The sequence below is a fragment of the Oncorhynchus tshawytscha genome, linkage group LG32 (genome assembly GCF_018296145.1).
Source record: "Oncorhynchus tshawytscha isolate Ot180627B linkage group LG32, Otsh_v2.0, whole genome shotgun sequence".
NCBI classification, from domain to species: domain Eukaryota; kingdom Metazoa; phylum Chordata; class Actinopteri; order Salmoniformes; family Salmonidae; genus Oncorhynchus; species Oncorhynchus tshawytscha.
This window is the reverse complement of record NC_056460.1, coordinates 2,760,225-2,783,459: the sequence shown is the minus strand read 5'-3', so window position 1 is coordinate 2,783,459 and position 23,235 is coordinate 2,760,225. Positions and strand designations below refer to the sequence as shown.

The window sequence follows — 23,235 nt, the reverse complement described above, 5'->3', positions numbered from 1 at the left end:
TTTAAAAACTGAACAATTTTTAAAAAACGTATCACCCCTTAAAAAAGTGCTTTCTGGACCGTTTTCTTTCAATTTTTTTTTTCAATTACACATGTGTAAGAACTGTATGAATATACTTTTGTCCAATTTTATTATCATATTTTATTTATTTTTTACTTGTGCATAAGGCATATGTTTTGTCCATTTGCAATATGATTTCATAGGTAGTCAAAAGTAAAATAGCAAAAAAAAATCAAAAACGTGTAGAAGAATTGTATAAGAACTGTATCAACATATTTTAGTCATATTTTATTATCATTTTTTAAAAACTTGTGCATAAGGCATATGTTTTCTCCATTTGCAATATGATTTCATAGGAAGTCAAAAGTCCAAATTGTGAACTTTTTTTCTAAAACTTATCACCCCCTTTAAAAAGTGCTTTCTGGACGGTTTATCGAAATTCTTTAGATTTTTTTTTGTCAATTAATCATGTGTAAGAACTGTATGAATATACATTTGTCAAATTTTAATATCATTAATTTTTTTAAACTTGTGCATAAGTTTTGTCCATTTGCAATATGATTTCATAGGAAGTCAAAATATGAAAGATTTGAAAATGCGAAATCAGGATGTTATGTCCATTTGCCATGTACCATCACGAATTTGACATGCTCAAAAATCTTGCAGAAATGCAAAATTGACTGGCCTGATGAACACAGGATGGCCGGGCAGTGATAGTGGTTCCTCTCCATCGCTCGTTGTGTTGATTTCATCATGTCCATTTGGTGATGTTTTTTCACTGCTGCAAATGCACTGTGCATTTGCAATATGGTTTAATGGGCATTTACCATCATGAATTTGGCATGCTCAAAAATCCTGCAGGAATGCGAAATTGACTGGCCCGATGAACTCAGGATGGCTGGGCAGTGATTCTAGTTTCTCTCCATCGCTCAATGGGGTTGATTTCAGAATGTCACTTTGGTGATGGTACCTCACTGTTTAAACATATTGCAAAGGTACAAAAGTCACCAGCAAGTCATCGTCCATCAGTCAATTAGATATCATTCTGACACCAAACTGATACAAACTGACACCACACCCACTTTTTCCAACTCGTTTAGAAGCCAACTATCACATACTTCAGAGCTGGCCCAAAATTCACAACGCCTTCTGTTCAAACCCCCAAAAAACGTACAACACGTAGTTACATTCTAGCTGTGGGTTCTGACATTATGTGTAGGCCTAGCTGAGGCGACACCGAATCCCAAGTTTCGGCTCAATAGGTCATTTTGTGCCCAAGCAAGACCTTAATTGGTGCTGAAAATCCACTTTTTTTCCATGACATGATACGGGGTCCTTGAATGAGCTATCGGACAGAAACGTTGGGGTCCGTCTATATGGGCCGAGGCGGTCGCAATGCACCTAGTCTTGCGACTCGGAGACATTTCTAAATGTCAGCATTTTCGTGATGTAAAAATGAATTGAAGTTATTGCAAATGTAGGAGGCTGTTTCTCGGTCCGAGAACCATCTAGAGCCACATAACTCACCACGCACTATCGACCTGAGCTCTATAACAGGTTTCTAAAGTTTCAGAACTCTAGCTCTGACGGTTCTTTAATAGTTCGAACAAAGTTAACTATTGCAGGCACTGTCTGTCTCTACGCACTCCAATGTGTCCCTCCTTCCTTGCTGTGTGTGTGTGTGTGTGTGTGTGTGTGTGTGTGTGTGTGAGAGAGAGCTTTTCTTTGACATCTGTTGGGACAAATGATTGATTTACAGTTCATGAGGGTTGCCTAATCACACATATGAAGTTTTAAAAAGATCTGACCTTTTAAACCCTTCGAAACAGCACCTATGACACCATTTAGGGCACTTCCGGTTGGCACAGGAAGCTATAAGTAAACACATATTTTGCTTCGGGTATGCTCTTACAGAATCCTGAGTTTTAAGTCTTTATGTTAAGAATTGACTGATCAACACAGGGTTGAATGCAGTGATTTTCATAATTGCAGGTTATGTCTTTCAAAACACTTTTAGGGTGAATTTAATCACTTGCGGTTGCTTCAGGAAGCTTAGAATCAACACAGGTAGACCTTATATTGGCCTGATGGATTGTCATCGAACACAGATTATTAACCCACATAGGCTCTCGGTTGAATTTAGGGGAGCAGGCAATGTATTCCTATGGGGAGAGATGTCATTGTAATCTGTGAGATCAAAAAACCCTGTTTTACTGTTAAGGGTTAATGCCACACGGTCAAGGTTAGGCTTGCACGGATCGGGATAACCTCAGGAACGCTCCTGAAGTCAAATTGTGCTTCTCACCCTAAAGGTTCTCCCACTGTCACCCAAAAGCAAATGAAAATTAGGGCCAGGCTTCATTATGGGCCTACTTTTTCTCATGGTCGCTGCGCTTAGACCGAGCGAGCTACGGTCAAGCGGGGCATCTCGTTGAACTCGGCACAGCCTAGAGATTATGGTAATGCCATTGCAGGCTCTGAGTGTCTTTAAGCACCGCACTTTGTCACTCCATCCTTGCTGTGTGTGTGTGTGTGTGAGAGCTTTTCTTTGACAACTGTTGGGAGAAATGACTGATTTACACTTCATGGGGGTTGCCTAATAACACATATGAAGTTTTGAAAAGATCAGACCTTTTTAAACCTTCAAAACAGCACCTATGACACCCTTTTAAGGCACTTCCGGTTTACACAGGAAGCTGAAAGTGAACAGATATCCTCCTTGGGGTAGGCACTTATTGAATTTTGAGTTAAGTCTTTACGTTAAGAACTGACTTATTTACGGAGGGTTGAATAAGTGTGTGTTATTTCAGAAAATCACAGAAAATCACAGATATCTCGCAGAGCTTCGAAGCACACTTTCAAAAGATTCGTATGAACACACTGCAACTGGATCTGTAACTTTTCAACAAATAAACCCACCTATTTTTGAACATCACCAATTTGACATTGTACAATTTCTCTTATATGATGATAGATAAATGGCTGGTTCTTTTTTTATTGACACCGTAGGTTCACTTACTTTGAGGTGAAGCGGTCAAATTATTTTTCTATTTTCATTTCTGACCTTTAATTCCAGAAAAATGGTCATAACTCAATAACCATTGAGGCTTAGACTCTTGTTCGGGGCCAACTGCCCATTAATGCCAAACCTCTTCGAAGTCTTTTCCGTTTAGGAGATAAGGCCATGTCGTGATTCGTGATGTTTTGTACATTTGCAATATGATTCCATTCGCCCTCTTGTGGGATTTACCGGGACAGCGGAAAAATGACCAAAATGTGAATATTTTATCAAACGGAAACCGAATGTCCGAGAGAGTTCGTTTGATGACTTCCTGGAAGATCCGGCCCCTTCCGCACGGCCCGACTCGATCCGTGAATTTTAGAAACGTTTTCGGACGTCTAGTAAGGGACCGTACATTTGCAATATGGACTTTCTCACTAACCATATGGCAAGCGTCAAAATGTTCCCTTAAGGTATGAAAATTAACTTTTGGTTCCTCAACTGCGTTACCCACTCCAGTCAGCAGATGGCGATGTGCGTATTTTAGGTTCAGGCAATGCTGCCAGTGTGACGTATAATCTAGTGGACAGGACGCTCCTTCAACAACAACAGCTAGTCAGACACCTCGGTAGCTTTCTAGCAAACATAGCTACAACATTCATGCTCTTTACACTGTTTTGGTGTATATTAGTCGCTGTGTATTAAACACACGTCTTCGTATGTACCTGTTGGCCCATTTAATTATATATTTACATTGTTTGTCAGCTAGCTGGTTTGCTAAGTTAGTATAGAACTAGGCTAGTCGCTAATGCTAGCTAGCTAACATCTCCGACCATGAGTTTACTGAGCTACTCTCCTCCTGCTAAGGAAGAGAAGGTCTGCTGGACGGAGGAAGAAGCTTTCATTTCAATACAAAAACAAGTGGAGGGTGAAGCTGTTACCGTGAAAGAAGAAGAGAAAGATGTTTCAGTGAAAGAAGAGGAAGAAGGGTTCAGAGTGAAAGAGGAGGATGTTACAGTAAAAGAAGAGGAGGCAGAGAAAGAAGAGGATGCAGTTTTGGGAGTGAAAGAGGAGGAGGGGGAGATTACTGTCACATTGGAGGAAGAAGAGGAGGTTGGAGATCTGTTTAACACCAGTAAGTACCATCTCTGCAGCCATTGAACCAATATGCAGTAAAGGGGTTCTACGCTTTAATGTTGTTCTGTAGGAATGGCTGAAGCTAGACTGTAACGTGTAGAACATCAAGAGTGGACCATCAACAAAACGTTAACAATTGATCAAATGCATCCAATGACAATTTCTGAAATACTGTAGTCCTCAATATCTCCTATTAGATTAGCCCAATACAGTGGAGCATGGAGAAATAGGCCAAAATACCAGCAACAGTGTGTGAAAACCTTGTGAAGACTTACAGAAAACGTTTGACCTCTGTCATTGCCAACAAAGGGTATATAACAAAGTATTGAGATAAACTTTTGTTATTGACCAAATACTTATTTTCCACCATAATTTGCAAATAAATTCATTAAAAATCCTACAATGTGATTTTCTGGATTTTTTTCCCCCTCATTTTGTCTGTCATAGTTGAAGTGTACCTATGATGAAAATTACAGGCCTCTCTCATCTTTTTAAGTGGGAGAACTTGCACAATTGGTGGCTGACTAAATACTTTTTTGCCCCACTGTATATACAGGGGGCACCAGTACCGAGTCAGTGTGGAGGCTATATACAGGGAGCACCGGTACCGAATCAGTGTGGAGGCTATATACAGGGGGTACCGGTACTGAGTCAGTGTGGAGGCTATATACAGGGGGCACCGGTACCGCGTCAGTGTGCGGGGGTACAGGCTAGTTGAGGTAATCTGTACGTGAAGGTGGGGGCGTAGTGACTATGCATAGGTAACAAACAACCAGTAGGTAGTAGCAGTGCACAAAAGGGAGGGGGGTGGGGAGGTCAATGTAAATTGTCCGGTGGTGATTTTATGAATTGTTCAGCAGTCTTATGGCTTGGGGGTAGAAGCTGTTGAGGAGGCTTTTGGTCCTAGACTTGGCACTCCGGTACCGCTTGCCGTGCGTTAGCAAAGAAAACGGTCTATGACTGGGTGACTGGAGTCTCTGACAATTTTGTTGTCTTTCCTCTGACACCGCCTATTATATAGGTCCTGGATGGCAGGAAGCTTGGCCACAGTGATGTACTGGGCAGTAAGCACTACAATCTGTAGTGCCTTAGGGTCAGATGCCGAGCAGTTGCCATACCAGGCGGTGATGCAACCGGTCAGGATGCTCTCGATGGTGGAGCTGTATTACCTTTTGAGGATCTGGGGACCCACGCCAAATCTTTTCAGTCTCCTGAGGGGGAAAAGGTTTTCTTGTGCCCTCTTCCCAACTGTCTTGGTATATACCCACGTGGGTGATTAAAAGATGAACTGAGGTCCACATTCCAGTCCTGATGATAGTGGTAATGCACCTTAAAGTTGGTTGCCAACCTCCATATTAAAGTCCAAAGAAGAAAAAGAAGCCTGAAGGAAGGAGAAATGATGAGAAACTAATTTGGTTTACCGTTGGGGCGTCACGACTGGTTACCTATTTTGATGTGATATGAAAGTATTATTTGAAATGATTTTGATGTGATATGAAAGTACAGCGATTTATGTTTCTAGAAACGTATCGCAATTGAGAATCAATTCACATTTAGATGTTATATTGGACTATTTTAGTTGCCAGAGCCAGTCTATCTCTGAAAATAACATACAGTCCTCGGACCTTGAGGAGTAACGGGGGCAGCAATCAGCAGTAGACACAATAACAAAGCGTACTTCATGCCCGTTTTGGCAAAAAGCTGAGGGATGGGGCTGGAGAAATGCAACCATCCATGATATCAACATTATAGCTTTAACCATTTTTTGAGGATATACAGTGTTTGTTTATATTTTCTCAAAAACATTGGAGTAAAAAAAAGCTTATATTTTGGTGTCACGACTCCGACCGAAGGACACTCCCCTTCCCGTTCGGGTGGCGCTCGGCGGTCGTCATCGCCGGCCTACTAGCTGCTACTGATTATTTCCTCCCTCTCCTTATGTGTTGATTGTGTGCACCTGTTTTGAGTTAGGTAGTAGGCTTTATTAGTCAGCCGGCCCGCAGGGTTCCTTGTGCGGGATTAATTATTGTGATCGTCTGTTTGGTGTACTTGTGTGCACGTCTATGGGTTTTGTGTTTTCCCATTTTGTGGGTTTTCCCTGGACAGTTTAAGTCCCCCTGTTTGGGGCATTTGTTTGTTCAGTACGCCCTGTGTGTTTGTGAGGGTTGGCTTATGTTTCCTGCGCCTGACTCCTCACCCACTACACTCAGACCGTTACAGAATCCCGCACCACTGAATGGAGTCAGCAGGAGCAACAGCCACTCCCCTCCCATCGATGGAAGAGAGGGTTCTACATCACACCACCGTTCTCCATCGGATCGGAACGGCGATGGATCTGGTGATGGAGAGAATGGACCGATGGGAGAGAAGCGGTCTCCTCTCTCCACCTTCGGCCCCCCCTCCTCCGGACTCCCCATCTCCCGACTCCAGCACCCTCCGTCTTACGCTCCCGAGGGTCTATGATGGAGCGGCAGCAGGGTGCCAGGGGTTCTTACTCCAGCTAGAACTGTACCTGGCCACCGTCAGACCTACTCCCTCGGGAGCGGAGAGGGTGAATGTCCTCATCTCCTGCCTCACGGGCCATGCTCTGGAGTGGGCAAATGCAGTTTGGAATGGCCCAGACTCAGCGAAGGAGCACTACCCCGAGTTTTCTCGCCGTTTCCGCGCCGTGTTTGACCATCCTCCAGATGGCCGAGCGGCGGGAGAACGACTATTCCATCTCCAGCAGGAGAAAAGGAGCGCCCAGGATTACGCGTTGGAGTTCCGTACCTTGGCAGCAGGATCCGGGTGGAACGACAGGGCCCTTATCGGCCACTACAGGTGTAGTCTCCGGGAGGATATCCGCGGGGAGCTAGCGTGTCGGGACACCGCTCTTTCCTTGGATGAGCTAATTGACATGTCCATCCGACTGGACAATCTGCTGGCTGCCCGCGGGCGTTCGGAGAGGGTCCTGTGTGTTCCACCACCCAGCACCTCCACTCCTGTTCCGATGGAGTTGGGAGGGGCTTTGCCAAGGGGTACCGGAGGAGGAGGCTCCCTCTGCACCAACTGTGGTCGGAGAGGACACACGGCCGATCGGTGCAGGGGGGGTCCGTCTGGGAGTCCAGATGGCAGGCGGAACATTTCTCGATCACCCCAGGTGAGTCAGCACCAAACTCACCCAGAACCCCCTGTTGGTCACATGTTTGTCTTGATTTTTTTTCTTAATTTTTTCCCCTCTTCCCATCATAGCACGCTAGTCGATTCAGGCGCAGCTGGGAACTTTAAGAATCGCGGACTTGCTATTAAATTAGGTGTTCCGCTTGTGCCGATAGATTCTCCCTTTCCCGTGCACTCCCTAGATAGCCGGCCATTAGGGTCAGGGGTGGTCAGGGGTGGTCAGGGAGACCACAATCCCACTGGACATGGTAACGCAGGGGAATCATAGGGAGCGTATCAGTCTCTATATTATTGATTCGCCTGCGTTTCCAGTGGTGTTGGGGATTCCCTGGCTGGCCCGGCACAATCCTAACATTTTGTGGAGACAGGGGGTTCTCCAGGGGTGGTCAGAGGAGTGTTCTGGAAGGTGTCTGGGAGTTTCCGTCGGTGCCACCTCGGTGGAAAGTCCAGACCAGGGTCCCACAGTGTGCATTCCCCCCGAGTATGCCGATTTGGCAATCGCTTTTAGTAAAAAGAAGGCGACTAAATTACCACCACATCGACCGGGAAGGGATTGTGCGATAGATCTCCAGGTAAACGCTGCGCTTCCCAAGAGTCACGTGTACCCATTGTCCCAAGAGGAGACGTTGGCTATGGAGACATATATCACGGATATTTCACCCGTCTCCTCGAGTTTCTTTTTTGTGAAGAAAAAGGAGTGGTTGTTTATATCGATGACATTCTGATCTACTCAGCCACTCACGCCGCGCATGTGTCTCTGGTACGCAAGGTACTTGGTAGACTGCTGGAGCATGACGTATACGTCAAGGCTGAGAAGTGTGTGTTCTCCAAACCAGCCGTCTCCTTTCTGGGTTATCGCATTTCCACCTCGGGGGTGGAGATGGAGGGTGACCGCAGTAAGGCCGTGCGTAATTGGCCGACTCCAACCACGGTAAAAGAGGTGCAGCGGTTTTTGGGTTTTTCCAACTACTACCGGAGGTTTATCCGGGGTTTTGGCCAGGTAGCGGCTCCAATTACCTCACTGCTAAAGGGGGGCCCGGTGCGGTTGCAGTGGTCAGCAGAGGCGGACAGAGCTTTCAACAGGTTGAAGGCGCTGTTCACGGATGAACCCGTGTTGGCGCATCCGGACCCCTCTCTAGCATTCATAGTGGAGGTGGACGCGTCCGAGGCTGGGGTGGGTGCCGTGCTATCACAGCGCTCGGGTACGCCACCAAAACTCTGCCCCTGCGCTTTCTTCTCGAGTAAGCTCAGCCCAGCGGAGCGTAACTATGATGTGGGGGACCGGGAGTTGTTAGCGGTGGTCAGGGCTCTGAAGGTGTGGAGACACTGGCTCGAGGGGGCTAAGCACCCCTTTCTCATCTGGACCGACCACCAAAATCTGGAGTATATTCGGGCAGCTAGGAGACTGAACCCGCGGCAGGCAAGGTGGGCCATGTTTTTCACTCGATTCCGGTTCACTTTATCATATAGACCGGGCTCCCAGAACGTGAAGGCGGACGCACTGTCCCGCTTTTACGACATGGAGGATAGGTCCACCGAACCTACTCCCATCCTTCCGGCCTCAAAGCTGATGGCACCGGTGGTATGGGAGGTGGACTCGGACATCGAGCGGGCGTTACGGGCTGAACCAGCGCCTCCTCAGTGTCCGGCGGGGCGGAGGTACGTGCCGCTTGGTGTTCGGGACCAACTGATTCGGTGGGCTCACGTCCTACCCTCCTCGGGTCACCCTGGGGTGAGGAGGACAGTAGGGAGCCTTCGGGGGAGGTATTGGTGGCCTACCTTGGCTAGGGACGTTAAGGTTTATGTCTCCTCCTGTTCGGTATGCGCCCAGAGTAAGGCTCCTAGGCACCTACCTAGAGGGAAGTTACAACCCCTCCCCGTTCCACAACGGCCATGGTCACATCTATCCGTAGATTTCCTGACCGACCTTCCCCTGTCTCAGGGCAACACCACGGTTCTGGTGATTGTGGATCGGTTCTCTAAGTCCTGCCGTCTCCTCCCGTTGCCCGGTATCCCAACAGCCCTACAGACTGCGGAGGCATTATTCACCCACGTCTTCCGGCACTACAGGGTGCTGGAGGACATCGTTTCTGATCGGGGTCCCCAGTTCACGTCCCGAGTATGGAGGGCGTTCATGGAGCGTCTGGGGGTCTCGGTCAGCCTGACCTCCGGTTATCACCCTGAAAGTAATGGGCAGGTGGAGAGAGTAAACCAGGAGGTGGGTAGGTTTCTGCGGTCGTACTGCCAGGACCGGCCAGGGGAGTGGGCGAGATACATCCCCTGTACGGAAATGGCCCAGAACTCATTACGCCACTCCTCTACTAATGTGTCCCCCTTTCAGTGTGTGTTGGGGTACCAGCCGGTCCTGGCACCGTGGCATCCGAGCCAGACCGAGGCTCCTGCGGTGGAGGAATGGGTGCAGCGCTCCAAAGAAACCTGGAGGGCCGTCCAGGAATCCCTTCAACAGGCTAGTGGACGGCAGAAAAGGAGTGCTGACCGCCACCGCAGTGAGGCCCCTGTGTTTATACCAGGGGACAGGGTCTGGCTCTCGACCCGAAACCTGCCCCTCCGCGTGCCCTGCCGGAAGCTTGGGCCGCAGTGTGTAGGGCCGTTCAAAGTCCTGAGGAGAATAAACGAGGTGTGTTATCGATTACAACTCCCTTCCTATTATCGTATTAACCCCTCGTTTCATGTGTCTCTCCTCAGGCCGGTGGTAGCTGGTCCCCTACAGGACGGTGAGGTGCTGGAGGTCCCTCCTCCCCCTCTGGACATCGAGGGGTCCCCGGCGTATACGATACGGGCCATTCTGGACTCAAGACGCCGGGTGAGGGGCCTGCAGTACCTCGTGGACTGGGAGGGGTACGGTCCGGAGGAGAGGTGCTGGGTACCCACCAGGGACATTTTGGATCCGTCAATGTTGAGGGATTTCCATCGCCTCCATCCGGATCGCCCTGCGCCTCGTCCTCCGGGTCGACCTCGAGGCCGGTGTCGGCGCGCTGCGGGAGCCACGCATCAAGGGGGGGTACTGTCACGACTCCGGTCGAAGGACACTCCCCTTCCCGTTCGGGTGGCGCTCGGCGGTCGTCGTCGCCGGCCTACTAGCTGCTACTGATTATTTCCTCCCCCTCCTTATGTGTTGATTGTGTGCACCTGTTTTGAGTTAGGTAATAGGCTTTATTAGTCAGCCGACCCGCAGGGTTCCTTGTGCGGGATTAATTATTGTGATCGTCTGTTTGGTGTACTTGTGTGCACGTCTATGGGTTTTGTGTTTTCCCATTTTGTGGGTTTTCCCTGGACAGTTTAAGTCCCCCTGTTTGGGGCATTTGTTTGTTCAGTACGCCCTGTGTTTTTGTGAGGGTTGGCTTATGTTCAGCGTTTATCAGTGCATTAAAATAGCACTCCCCTGAACTCTCTGCTTCCTGCGCCTGACTCCTCACCCACTACACTCAGAACGTTACATTTGGTTTCTGGTGGGGTACGACAGTTGAACAAAGCTCATGAGGCATTTATAATGGATTTCTTCAAGAAACAATGGGTTCATATCATTAATGTATAAGTCCCAAAATGGACGTAACAACTGCTGATTGCCCCTTTAAGACTACATATTGGGCTAATCTAATAAGAGATATTGAGGATTACAGTATTTCAGGTATTGTCATTGGATGCATTTGATCAATTGTTAATGTTTTGGTGATGGTCCACTCTTGATGTTCTACACGTTACAGTGTAGCTTCAGCCATTCCTACAGAATAACATTAAAGTGTAGAACCCCTTTACTGCATATTGGTTCAACGACTGCAGAGACGGTACTTACTGGTGTTAAACAGAGCTCCAACCTCCTCTTCTTCCTCCTTCTCCTCTTTCAATGTGACAGTCATCTCCCCCTCTTTCACTCCAAAAACTGCATCCTCTTCCTCCTCTTTCACTCTGAACGAGTCTTCCTCTTCTTTCACTGAAACGTCCTCTTCTTCTTTCACGGTAACAGCCTCACCCTCTACTTGTTTTTGTATTGTAACATCCTTCTCTCTCCCCTCCTCTTTCACGAAAGCTTCTTTCTCCGTCCAGCAGACCACCTCTTTGTAGTATCTGGAATCTACATCTGTTTATATTAGTTACTGTGCTGTTACTAAGCAGTAATGCATTACGGCAGTGTTACGTTACTACACCTAATAGGAAATGCACATGTGCACTGGGGTGCCGGGAACTGTAGAGCATGAGGGGTTTTGACTAAACGAAAACTAACTGTACTCCCGTCTCCTGCCTGGTCATTTCTCCACAACACAAATATTACAGTGGCGACGAGGTGATTAAACTACATAAACGGACATTGCTTGAAGGGAAGAATGTTGCGTGAGTAATGAAACTCAAAATAATTATGTAATTCGTCAGTTATTTTTTCTTTTCTTTCACCAGTATAAAAGGCTAACCACTGCTAGCACTGCTAGAACAGCATTCAGGAGCTGCCAAGTAGCAAGACTATTGGAGTCCAGAATAGCGACACTGCCCTCTGGTGGTTAAATAAAAAAAACTGTCTCATTGAACCCATTGAAATTAGGTGATCTCAGTGGAGAAATAATATTGGCAAGAAAAAAAAGGAAGAAGGAACGTAACACGGTGTGTACATTATTACAAATGAGTGCAGTGAATGAAGTAATTGCAGAAACTTCTGAAGTGAAGAATTAGATGAAAATTAAGGAATAAGGAAACTGAACAATTAACTGTGTAAATGGCAACCATTGGTCGAGTACCAGAGTTTGAGGCTACAAAAGAGGATTTTGATTCCTATTTGGAGCGTTTTGAGCGTTGGCTGGCTGCAAATGAAATCAAAGATGGAAAGAAAGCAGACGTATTTCTCAGTGTTTTGGGTCCAACTGAGTATGAATTGCTGAAAGGTCTCATTGAACCAATGAAAGCAGTGGAGTTGAACTATGCAGAACTGACTGAAACTCTTTCAAGGTATTTCAAGCCTAAGCCAATTCTCATTGCAGAACGTTTCAGATTATACCAACGTCACCAGAGTCAAGGGGAAACCGTGTCTGACTACATCCTTGCTTTGAAAAGGCTGGCAAGTACATGTGAGTTTGCACGATTTCTTGATGATGCTCTCCGAGACAAGTTTGTATGTGGTCTCACAGGTGAAGCATATCACAGAAGGCTCCTGTCAGAGAAGGACCTGACCTTTAAGAAAGCCTGTGATATAGCACTTGGACTCGAGCTTGCCCACAGGGATACTATTGAGCTATCGGGACATGCAGAACGTCTGAAAGGTGTTCACAAGGTCAGTGATGCACGTGGTGAAAAAAGCTCACAAAAGTCACTTTTTTCAGTCCCGTCCTCAAGGTTACACAAGAACAAAGCAGCCCACATCTCAAAGGTTTAAGCCAAGTTGCTACAGATGTGGGGGAGATAATCATCAGCACAGTGAATGTCGATTCCAAAAGGAAAAGTGCCACAATTGTGGAAAGGTTGGACATTTACAGAGTGTGTGTAAAGCCTCAAAACGCACAGCAAGAGCGCACAAAGTGTCAGACGCAGCACAAGAAGAGGAAGGTACAACTGAAACAGTATTGGAACTGTTCACAGTGTACACAGCTCAACAACTAAAAGATGAGTCAGTTAAAAAACATTGGATATAGCAAACTCTGAAATGATTTAGTATTTCTGTCCTTCACATCTGTATTTAAGGCAGTTTCATATTCACACACTGGTTGATTTATCTGTCAAACTAGGAATGCTCTGCAGCCTAGTTTAACAGTGATCTATGATCTATGAAAGCAGCTGGGAGCAAACTGGAGAATAGTTAGAGAAAAAGAAACCTAACTGCATCCCCAGTTCCTGGTATATGGTTCAATTCTCGGGCCGACTCTTTTCTCTGTATATATCAATGACGTTGCTCTTGCTGCGGGCGATTCCCTGATCCACCTCTACGCAGACGACACCATTCTATATACTTTCGGCCCGTCATTGGACACTGTGCTATCTAACCTCCAAACAAGTTTCAATGCCATACAACACTCCTTCCGTGGCCTCCAACTGCTCTTAAACGCTAGTAAAACCAAATGCATGCTTTTCAACCGATCGCTGCCTACACCCGCATGCCCGACTAGCATCACCACCCTGGATGGTTCCGACCTTGAATATGTGGACATCTATAAGTACCTAGGTGTCTGGCTAGACTGCAAACTCTCCTTCCAGACTCATATCAAACATCTCCAATCGAAAATCAAATCAAGAGTTGGCTTTCTATTCCGCAACAAAGCCTCGTTCACTCACGCCGCCAAGCTTACCCTAGTAAAACTGACTATCCTTCCGATCCTCGACTTCGGCGATGTCATCTACAAAATGGCTTCCAACACTCTACTCAGCAAACTGGATGCAGTCTATCACAGTGCCATCCGTTTTGTCACTAAAGCACCTTATACCACCCACCACTGCGACCTGTATGCTCTGGTCGGCTGGCCCTCGTTACATATTCGTCGCCAGACCCACTGGCTCCAGGTCATCTACAAGTCCATGCTAGGTAAAGCTCCGCCTTATCTCAGTTCACTGGTCACGATGGCAACACCCATCCGTAGCACGCGCTCCAGCAGGTGTATCTCACTGATCATCCCTAAAGCCAACACCTCATTTGGCGCCTTTCGTTCCAGTACTCTGCTGCCTGTGACTGGAACGAATTGCAAAAATCGCTGAAGTTGGAGACTTTTATCTCCCTCACCAACTTCAAACATCAGCTATCTGAGCAGCTAACCGATCGCTGCTGCTGTACATAGTCTATTGGTAAATAGCCCACCCATTTTCACCTACCTCATCCCCATACTGTTTTTATTTATTTACTTGCTCTTTTGCACACCAATATCTCTACCTGTACATGACCATCTGATCATTTATCACTCCAGTGTTAATCTGCAAAATTGTAATTATTCGCCTACCTCCTCATGCCTTTTGCACACATTGTATATAGACTCCCCCTTTGTTTTCTACTGTGTTATTGACTTGTTAATTGTTTATTCCATGTGTAACTCTGTGTTGTCTGCTCACACTGCTATGCTTTATCTTGGCCAGGTCGCAGTTGCAAATGAGAACTTGTTCTCAACTGGCCTACCTGGTTAAATAAAGGTGAAATAAAAAATAAATAAAAAAAATATCATCAGACTGCATACAAACCTAACTACATCACCAGTCCCTGGTATATCACCAGACTGCATACAAACCTAACTGCATCACCAGGCCCTGGTTTATCATCAGACTGCATACAAACCTAACTGCATGCATAGTCCCTGGTATATCATCAGACTGCTGTGACGACCCTCCCACTCTGTCTGCCGAATTCTTTCTCTTTGCTCTTGTTTTCCTTAATAGGATGTCAGTGGGCGGAGCCGGGAGGGTAATCAGTGAAATGCCATTTTTTTGTTGCAATTTTGGTTGTTTGGGTTGGCACCTATCAACACCCCTCATTATCACATGTATACACGCGACCACTTACACTACCTGACTAAACACACACCAGTGTTTATTGTATTTACTTTACTTCAGTTAATAAATATATTTTGTTCTTCTTTATCTCCACATTGTCTCACTTTTTGTTACGGTCTTCGAATGGAGACCAGTTAGAACCCAACTAAAACATGACTGCAGATCAGAAGAGCAGAGATATACAGAATGATGGCAGAGAAAATCCCCAACATCCAAAATAGATAAGATTCCATGATGGGTAAACAAAGTTTCCTGAAGCATTGACGCTTTACAGCCAATTGTCTCAAAAATAGGTTCATTACTCAAGGCTTTGGGCAACACAGAATTTAGAACAGCCAAATTATTTTAAATGACACCCCACACCGTAGCACGTAGCAGCATAGCCTTTGTGACATTATTATAGATGACATCCCACACCGTAGCACGTAGCAGCATAGCCTTTGTGACATTATTATAGATGACATCCCACACCGTGGCACGTAGCAGCATAGCCTTTGTGTCATTATTATAGATGACATCCCACACCGTAGCAGCATAGCCTTTATGTCATTATTATAGATGACATCCCACACCGTAGCACGTAGCAGCATAGCCTTTATGTCATTATTAGAGATGACATCCCACACCGTAGCACGTAGCAGCATAGCCTTTATGTCATTATTATAGATGCGATACCACACCGTAGAACGTAGCAGCACAGCCTTTGTGTCATTATTATAGATGACATCCCACACCGTAGCAGCATAGCCTTTATGTCATTATTATAGATGACATCCCACACCGTAGCACGTAGCAGCATAGCCTTTATGTCATTATTAGAGATGACATCCCACACCGTAGCACATAGCAGCATAGCCTTTATGTCATTATTATAGATTACATCCCACACCGTAGCAGCATAGCCTTTATGTCATTTACTAAACCACTGGCCGTGTTCGAGAGCATCAAATCCATGCTGCATTGTGGGTAAATGGTGACTGGCTGACTGATTTATAAATCATAATGAGTGGTTATTTATCATGCGAGGTGATTTGTAGATCAATCAGTCGCCTGCAGTGTCGAACCAGCCCAATACCAAACCAATCAGGTGGTTGTTCGATTAAATGAATCTTCAGACGTCGTTGATGACGTGCTACTGATAAAGTGATACAGGCATCAGCACACTGCTTTGAAGTTTACTGCTTAGAGATTTGGACCCATGCCTCGTAGCTCCGGTATCAAACGTAACATCCCTACCGAAACGTTGACAAAACAAAAAGGAGCAAGCTGTTATGATTTTCGAAACTCATGCTTCCTACACGTTAACTTGTTGTCTGAAAATTAAATATACTTTTTACTCAACTGCGTTACCCACTCCAGTCAGCAGATGGCGATCTGGGAATTTAAGGTTGTGGACGGAACGTTTCTTTCAGCAGCAGCAACAGTTAGTCAGCCACCTCGGTAGCTTGCTAGACAAAATAGCCGAACGAATAAAGCTCTTTAGACGCTTTAGTGTATATTAGCCACTGTGTTTTAAACCCACTTCTGTCGTCTAGTTAGTTATCCGCTTTAATTTCATATTTACGGTGTTGTTGTTATTAGTCAGCTAGCGGGCTGGTTAAGTTAGCATTAGCCTAGCTAGCTAACGTCCCCGACCATGCGGCCAGTAAGCTACTCTCCTTCTAATGAAGAGGAGGATATCACAATAAAACAAGAAGTAGAGGGTGAGGCCGTTACTGTGAAAGAAGAGAAAGACGCGTTCAGAGTGAAAGAGGAGGAGGATGCAGTTTATGGATTGAAAGAGGAGGAGGGGGAGTTGACTGTCCCGTCCAAAAAGGACGAGGAGGACCCTGGATATCTGGGTCCGGTTTCCCAAACGCATCTTAAGGTGTCCGATGGTTCTAACGGTGCAGTTAGCCATAAGATGGTTTTGAGAAACCGTTCCCTGATTAACACTAGTAAGTATTGTCTTAAAAACAGAGGCTCAAACTCTGCAGTTGAACTGATGTTTGGTGTTAAAGCGGAAATCTGCATTTGCTGCATCCATATTGTGACTTTTAAATTATTTTTTTTATAGCTATTGATTCTTAGAGTATAACATGCCTCATGAGCTTAGGTCAACTGTTGTACTCCATCAGATCCCCAAATAAGCTTTTTTTTACTCTAATGTTTAGAAACAAAGTAAATCAACACTGTATAGCCTCAACATGTTTAAAACTATAATGTTGATGGTCAGTCCTTGCATCCATAGGTCTGTCTATGAATTTTGAAAGTAGTTATATTTCTCCAACCCCATAATCATTTTATTACCAAAACAGTGGTGGAATGACAGATTTGTTATTGTTTGAACTGCAGATTGCTGGGTTGTGTGGGTTTTTTAAAAGCAACAAAATGGCTGTCCAGAGGCTTGGTTTGGTAAACAGCTGAGGGATGGGGGAAGGAGAAGTATAACCACTCTCAAATTCATAGAGATCGATATTGTAGCAACCGTAACCTAACACTAAGCGACCTCGTCAAGAAGTTCAGAAATCTTGGCGTAACAGTTATAAGGTGTTGGCTTGACAGTCACTGGACCCTGGTTTGAGTTCAGCTCGGGGCTACCCCCAGAATTCACTACACGATGAATACAGTGACTGGCCATCCACGAGGTCAAAATTATTGTTTTAAACAGATTGCGGCTATAATTGCCCGTGTAGATTTCCTGTGGGGGCAAATTATTAGCGCTGTTAAGTCATTGTGTAATATTCAGCCAATTTTTTTCATGCCATTACATTAAAGGCAAGACATACCTAGATTCAATTACATTCATGAATTGGCTTGAAACCTTTGTTTTAAACCTTCCTCAAAGTTGGTGCCTTGACAGATTTGTAAAAAAATGGTTGGTCATTAAACACTTTTTTATTTATTTAAATGTAACCTTTATTTAACTAATCAAGTCCGTTAAGAACAACATCTTATTTACAATGACTACCTACCCCGGATGACGCTGGGCCAATTGTACGCCACCCTATGGGACTCCCAATCACTGCCGGTTGTGATACATCCTGGATTTGATCCAGGGTGTCTGTAGTGACTCCTCAAGCACTGATATGCAGTGTCCGCTGCGCCACTCGGGAGCCCCAAAATCGTGTTCTAGTGTTGTCCCCAACTAAAATACATCTTGGTCAACCAAGAGTCATCTGTAATTTCTACCAATCGCCCCATGTGTTTTTATAAAATCTATATGTACTGAACGTATGATGCTTTAAGCACGCTGTTTGATTAAATAAATAAGACACACAAATGACTAGAGGGAGCCAGTCATCAATATAACCTGACTAGGTGGAGCCGGCTAAGAACACATTCTTATTTTCAATGACGGCTTAGGAACAGTGGGTTAACTGCCCTGTTCAGCGGGCAGAACGACAGATTTGTACTTTGTCAGCTCGGGGATCCGATCTTGAAACCTTTCGGTTACTAGTCCAACGCTCTAACCACTAGGCTACGCTGCCACCCCAACCTAACCAGAAGAACCCCCCCCCCTGCTGCTGGACTTCGTAAATTCTGCCGTTCTTGTGGGGTCAGGTCTGGGTGGTCTGCCAGGGGCCGTTTCATTTAGTATCCGTTTGGATCTGCATGGGGAATGATTGTATTTTCCCATAGTATGTTTTACTGAAGTTGACCAACTGAAAGGGGGTGTAACTTTATGACTATTGTTGGATTCTAAACTTTGAAAATTGAGATATTAAAGACATGATAGGTCAGACGCAGAGTATATAAAGGAGTGAGATCTGTGGAATGTGCTGGGTGGACAGGAGGAGATCACAGGATTGCTATAGGGGAAGCGGATGGACATCTGTGGATTAGGCGAAGGAGGGATTGAGGTCAGGTCAGATCCCCTGAATGGATCTGTAACGACCCTTAGGGATGAACTAAAGTTGTTTAAACACTTCTGCAAGCAGGCCTTTCTAATCGACCTGGCCCGGGTATCCTGGAAGGATATTGACCTCATCCCGTAAGTAGAGGATGCCTGGTTGTTCTTTAAAAGTAATTTCCTCTCCACCTTAAATAAGCATGCCCCTTTCAAAAAATGTAGAACTAAGAACAGATATAGCCCCTGGTTGACTCCAGACCTGACTGCCCTTGACCAGCACAAAAACATCCTGTGGCATACTGCACTAGAATCGAATAGACCCCGCGATATGCAATTTTTCAGAGAAGTCAGGAACCAATACACACACTCAGTTAGGAAAGCAAAGGCTAGCTTTTTCACACAGAAATTTGCATCCTGTAGCTCTAACTCCAAAAAGTTTTGGGACACTGTAAAGTCTATGGAGAATAAGAGCACCTCCTCCCAACTGCCCTCTGCACTGTGGCTAGGAAACACTAACACCACCGATAAATCCATGATAATCGATAATTTCAATAAGCTTTTCTCTACGGCTGGCCATGCTTTCCTCCTGGCTACCCCAACCCTGGCCAACAGCTCTGCACCCCCCGCAGCTACTTGCCCAAGCCTCCAAGGGTCTCCTTCACCCAAATCCAGATAGCTGATGTTCTGGAAGAGCTGCAAAACCTTGACCCGTACAAATCAGCTGGGCTAGACAATCTGGACCCTCTCTTTCTAAAATTTTCCGCAGCCATTGTTGCAACCCCTATTACTAGTCTGTTCAACCTCTTTCGTATCGTCCAAGATTATTAAAGATTGGAAAGCTTCAAACGAGGTGACACTAGACCCAAACTGTTAGACCTATATCCATCCTGTCCTTTCTAAAGTCTTCGAAAGCCAAGTTAATAAAGAGATCACTGACCATTTCGAATCCCACCGTAACTTCTCTGCTGTGCAATCCGGTTTCTGAGCTGGTCATGGGTGCACCTCAGCCACGTTCAAGGTACTAAACGATATCATAACTGCCATCGATAAAAGACAGTACTGTGCAGCCGTCTTCATCGACCTGGCCTGTTGTCCAGACCTCTGGCAGTCTCTATGGGGGTACCACTGGGTTCAATTCTCGGGCCAACTCTTTTCTCTGTATATATCAGCAATGTCGCTCTTGCTGCGGATGATTTCTTGATCCACCTCTACGCAGACAACACCATTCTGTATACATCTGGCCCTTCGTTGGACACTGTGTTAACAAACCTCCAAATGAGCTTCAATGCCATACAACACTCTTTCGGGGGCCTCCAACTGCTCTTAAACACAAGAAAAACTAAATGCATGCTCTGCAACCTATCGCTGCCCGTCCAGCACCACTACTCTGGACGGTTCTGACAGAATATGTGAACAACTTAAATAACTAGGTGTCTGGTTAGACTGTACACTCTCCTTCCAGACTCAAATAAAGCATCTCCAATCCAAAATGAAATCTAGAATCGGCTTCCTATTTTGCAACAAAGCCTCCTTTGCTCACGCTGCCAAACATACCCTTGTAAAACTGACTATCCTACCAATCCTTAACTTCGGCGATGTCAAATACAATATAGCTCCCAACACTCTACTCAGCAAACTGGATGGTGTCTATCACAGTGCCATCCGTTTTGTCACCAATACCCCATATACCACCCACCACTGCGACCTGTATGCTCTCATTGGCTGGCCCTCGCTAAATATTCAATCAAATTGCCATCGTGCCGCAATTTTAGCAAACACAAAGGGGCCTATATTGGAGACCAAAAGACTTCTGGCACACTGCTTAGTTTCAACAACATGAATATCTTACTTCTAGCCTACAATCTTCGATGTCACTACTTATGTGAAAACAAGACAAAATATGACTATTCTTGCTCATTTTAAGGCAAATGTCAAATAATTTTAACATCCATTACAGACTTCAATTGTTGTCGAACATTATGGCTACGCTGTTGGCATCATCTTTTACAGTGGATTACCGCTGTTGTGGGCCTTTTAATCATCCATCTTTGTTGTTCACACAGGAGAGATACAGGACTATCGTGGATCATCTGGGGAGCCTGAACAACCTCATGATGCTGATGAGGCAGAGAAGAGTCTCTCCACATCAGGACATGTCAAGAAACACCTGCAGAGACCCACTGGGAAGAGAACTCACTGCTGCTCTGACTGTGGGAAGAGATTCACCTCCTCATCAGGCATTAAAATTCATCATAGAATCCACACAGGAGAGAAGCCTTATAGCTGTGGTCAATGTGGGAAGAGTTTTTCTACTTCTAGATATCTGACTATACACCAGAGAACACACACAGGAGAGAAACCATATAGCTGTGGTCAATGTGGGAAGAGTTTTGCTCGATCAAACATTCTGACATTCCACCAGAGAATACACACAGGAGAGAAACCTTATAGCTGTGACCAATGTGGGAAGAGTTTTACTTCATCTAGCAGTCTTATTGTACACCAGAGAACACACACAGGAGAGAAACCTTACAGTTGTGATCAATGTGGGAAGAGTTTTACTTCATCTAGTGGTCTTATTGTACACCAGAGAACACACACAGGAGAGAAACCTTATAGCTGTGATCAATGTGGGAAGAGTTTTAATTCATCTAGCTGTCTTACTGTACACCAGAGAACACACACAGGTGAGAAACCGTATAGCTGTGATCAATGTGGGAAGAGTTTTACTACTTCGAGCTATCTGACTCTACACCAGAGAACACACACAGGAGAGAAACCTTTTAGCTGTGGTCAATGTGGGAATAGATTTACGACATCTGGTTCTCTGACTGTACACCAAAGAACACACACAGGAGAGAAACCTCATAGCTGTAATCAATGTGGGAAGAGATACTCTGATAAAAGATCTCTGATTAAACATCAGAAAATACATGAAGGAGTTGTTTCATGATATCAATGAATTAATGTCACAATGTAGAATGTTCTAACATCGTAGGAGTATTTTTATGATGTCACAATGAAGCTTAAACATTTGCCCCCTTATCAATTGATTTTAACATGATATGGATATTAGCCCCAGGGGCAAAATACAGGCTCTGAAATGAAATAGTTACTATTTATGAGATTTAATAAAAAGTGACTAACCAAAAAAACGTTTGTTAGCACGTATAGCTCGTTAGTCAGTATGTGTTACACCTGAGCTGGTCCAGGTTCTATTTAAGAGTGTCTGGCCCAGTGCTCCAGTTGTCTTGATAGATGTGGAGAGTCAACACCTTTAGCTGCTCAACTTTTTTGGTTTGCTTCCTGTCTTTCAGTTTGATTTGGGTTTTTCTTTTGTTTTCCTCTTGGGCAGATTTAGTGGGTCTCATAGTGGGTGTCTTTTAGGTCCCAGTTGTTCGTAGTCAACTTTCAGTGAACACCATAGTGTCTATCGGAACCTCTCCTAAAAAACAAGTTATGTTTTGGGTTGGATGTAAGCATCATATTGTTAATATTTTAATCAATGGCATTTCCTTACAATGCTCATTAGTCTTTCAGTTGTTAGTCTTCTATTTTTTATTCTCAATATTTCTGTTTATTTTCATTGTTTTTCCCTGTGAAGCCATTGTGTTGCATCCATGTCTGAAATGTGCTGTATAAATAAAGCTTAATATGATTTGAACATATTGCAAAACAAATTAACCCAATGAATGATCAATCAACAGACTCTTGGTCCATCTTAGTATGAAAAACAGTATATTCCCACTTTTCCAGCCTGCTAAAGGCGAGGTGGAGTGGTAAACACCACCCCTTGCTCTACCAGGGGCATGAGGTGGTTGCCCACAGCTCTGCTTATGTCATGTTCTGTGGCTTTGCCGTTCCATTTCCTGACTGCAGCTGCAACACAGAAAGAAACACATTTAGTCATATTAAATAAAACAAGTTATGGATATGGAGCATCTATGGCCTCAGTTACCCCTGGCACCTAAATGTGACTTCTGTCATCTGATCATTCCAAGCTGCATTAGGTCTGGATGCACAAAAGTCACAATATGCTGCATTAGGTTTAGATCAGCCAGGATGGGTATTGTGTTCGGAATTTGAGTCTGGCCACCGAATATGCATTAACAATGTAAAAGATGGGTTGAATGAGTGGGGAAAAGTATATTTTACACAAATTACCTTCATAATATCAAAGTACAAATGCATGTGCCTGATGGTAAATTAACTTTCATACAGCTGAAAGGGGTGAGAAATTACACCAATATCAGTGGACAATATGCACAAATGTAAATAAACATGGATGATGGAACATATTACCTTTTGCTTACGTGATGAACCGCTAATGGGACATAAATATTTACCATCTAAACCATGTGTGACCTTTCACCTCTCTGGCTGTAGAAGTGTTCTTCCTAACCAGTCCCTCAACAGCTCTCTGACTGAGCTCCACCCTCACTGGGTCTTCAGAGGAGAGGAAGGCTGAGGAGGGATGGAAGGATGAATGGATCAGTCAGTCAATAAAGTGGGACGTCCCTAGCCCATTGAATTTGATATTTAAAATGGTTAAGGTAGGGGTTATGGTCAGGGTTTAGGGTAGAGATTTCCCAAGGATCCCTGATAGCATTGACCATTATGCATTCTTCTGTCT

At 45.0% G+C, this 23,235-nt stretch overlaps 1 protein-coding gene across 1 annotated transcript; it reads left to right on the top strand.

Annotated features, from left to right (window-relative positions):
* Nucleotides 1–16,126: 16,126 nt before the first annotated feature.
* Nucleotides 16,127–22,665, top strand: LOC112245060 (zinc finger protein 664-like). Its single transcript, XM_024413002.2, has 2 exons — nucleotides 16,127–16,707; nucleotides 20,666–22,665. Exons 1-2 carry the CDS (start codon nucleotides 16,407–16,409, stop codon nucleotides 21,553–21,555), a joined length of 1,191 nt encoding a protein of 396 aa, XP_024268770.1. The 5' UTR covers nucleotides 16,127–16,406; the 3' UTR covers nucleotides 21,556–22,665.
* The last annotated feature ends 570 nt before the right edge of the window (nucleotides 22,666–23,235 follow it).

What these genes read in the sequence shown, in the direction of transcription:
- LOC112245060 (XM_024413002.2), top strand. Translation starts at nt 16,407, where the DNA reads ATGCGGCCAGTAAGCTACTCTCCTTCTAATGAAGAGGAGGATATCACA. An exon ending in CCGTTCCCTGATTAACACTA is followed by an intron (nt 16,708 to 20,665) that starts GTAAGTATTGTC and finishes TTGTTCACACAG; the next exon opens with GAGAGATACAGGACTATCGT.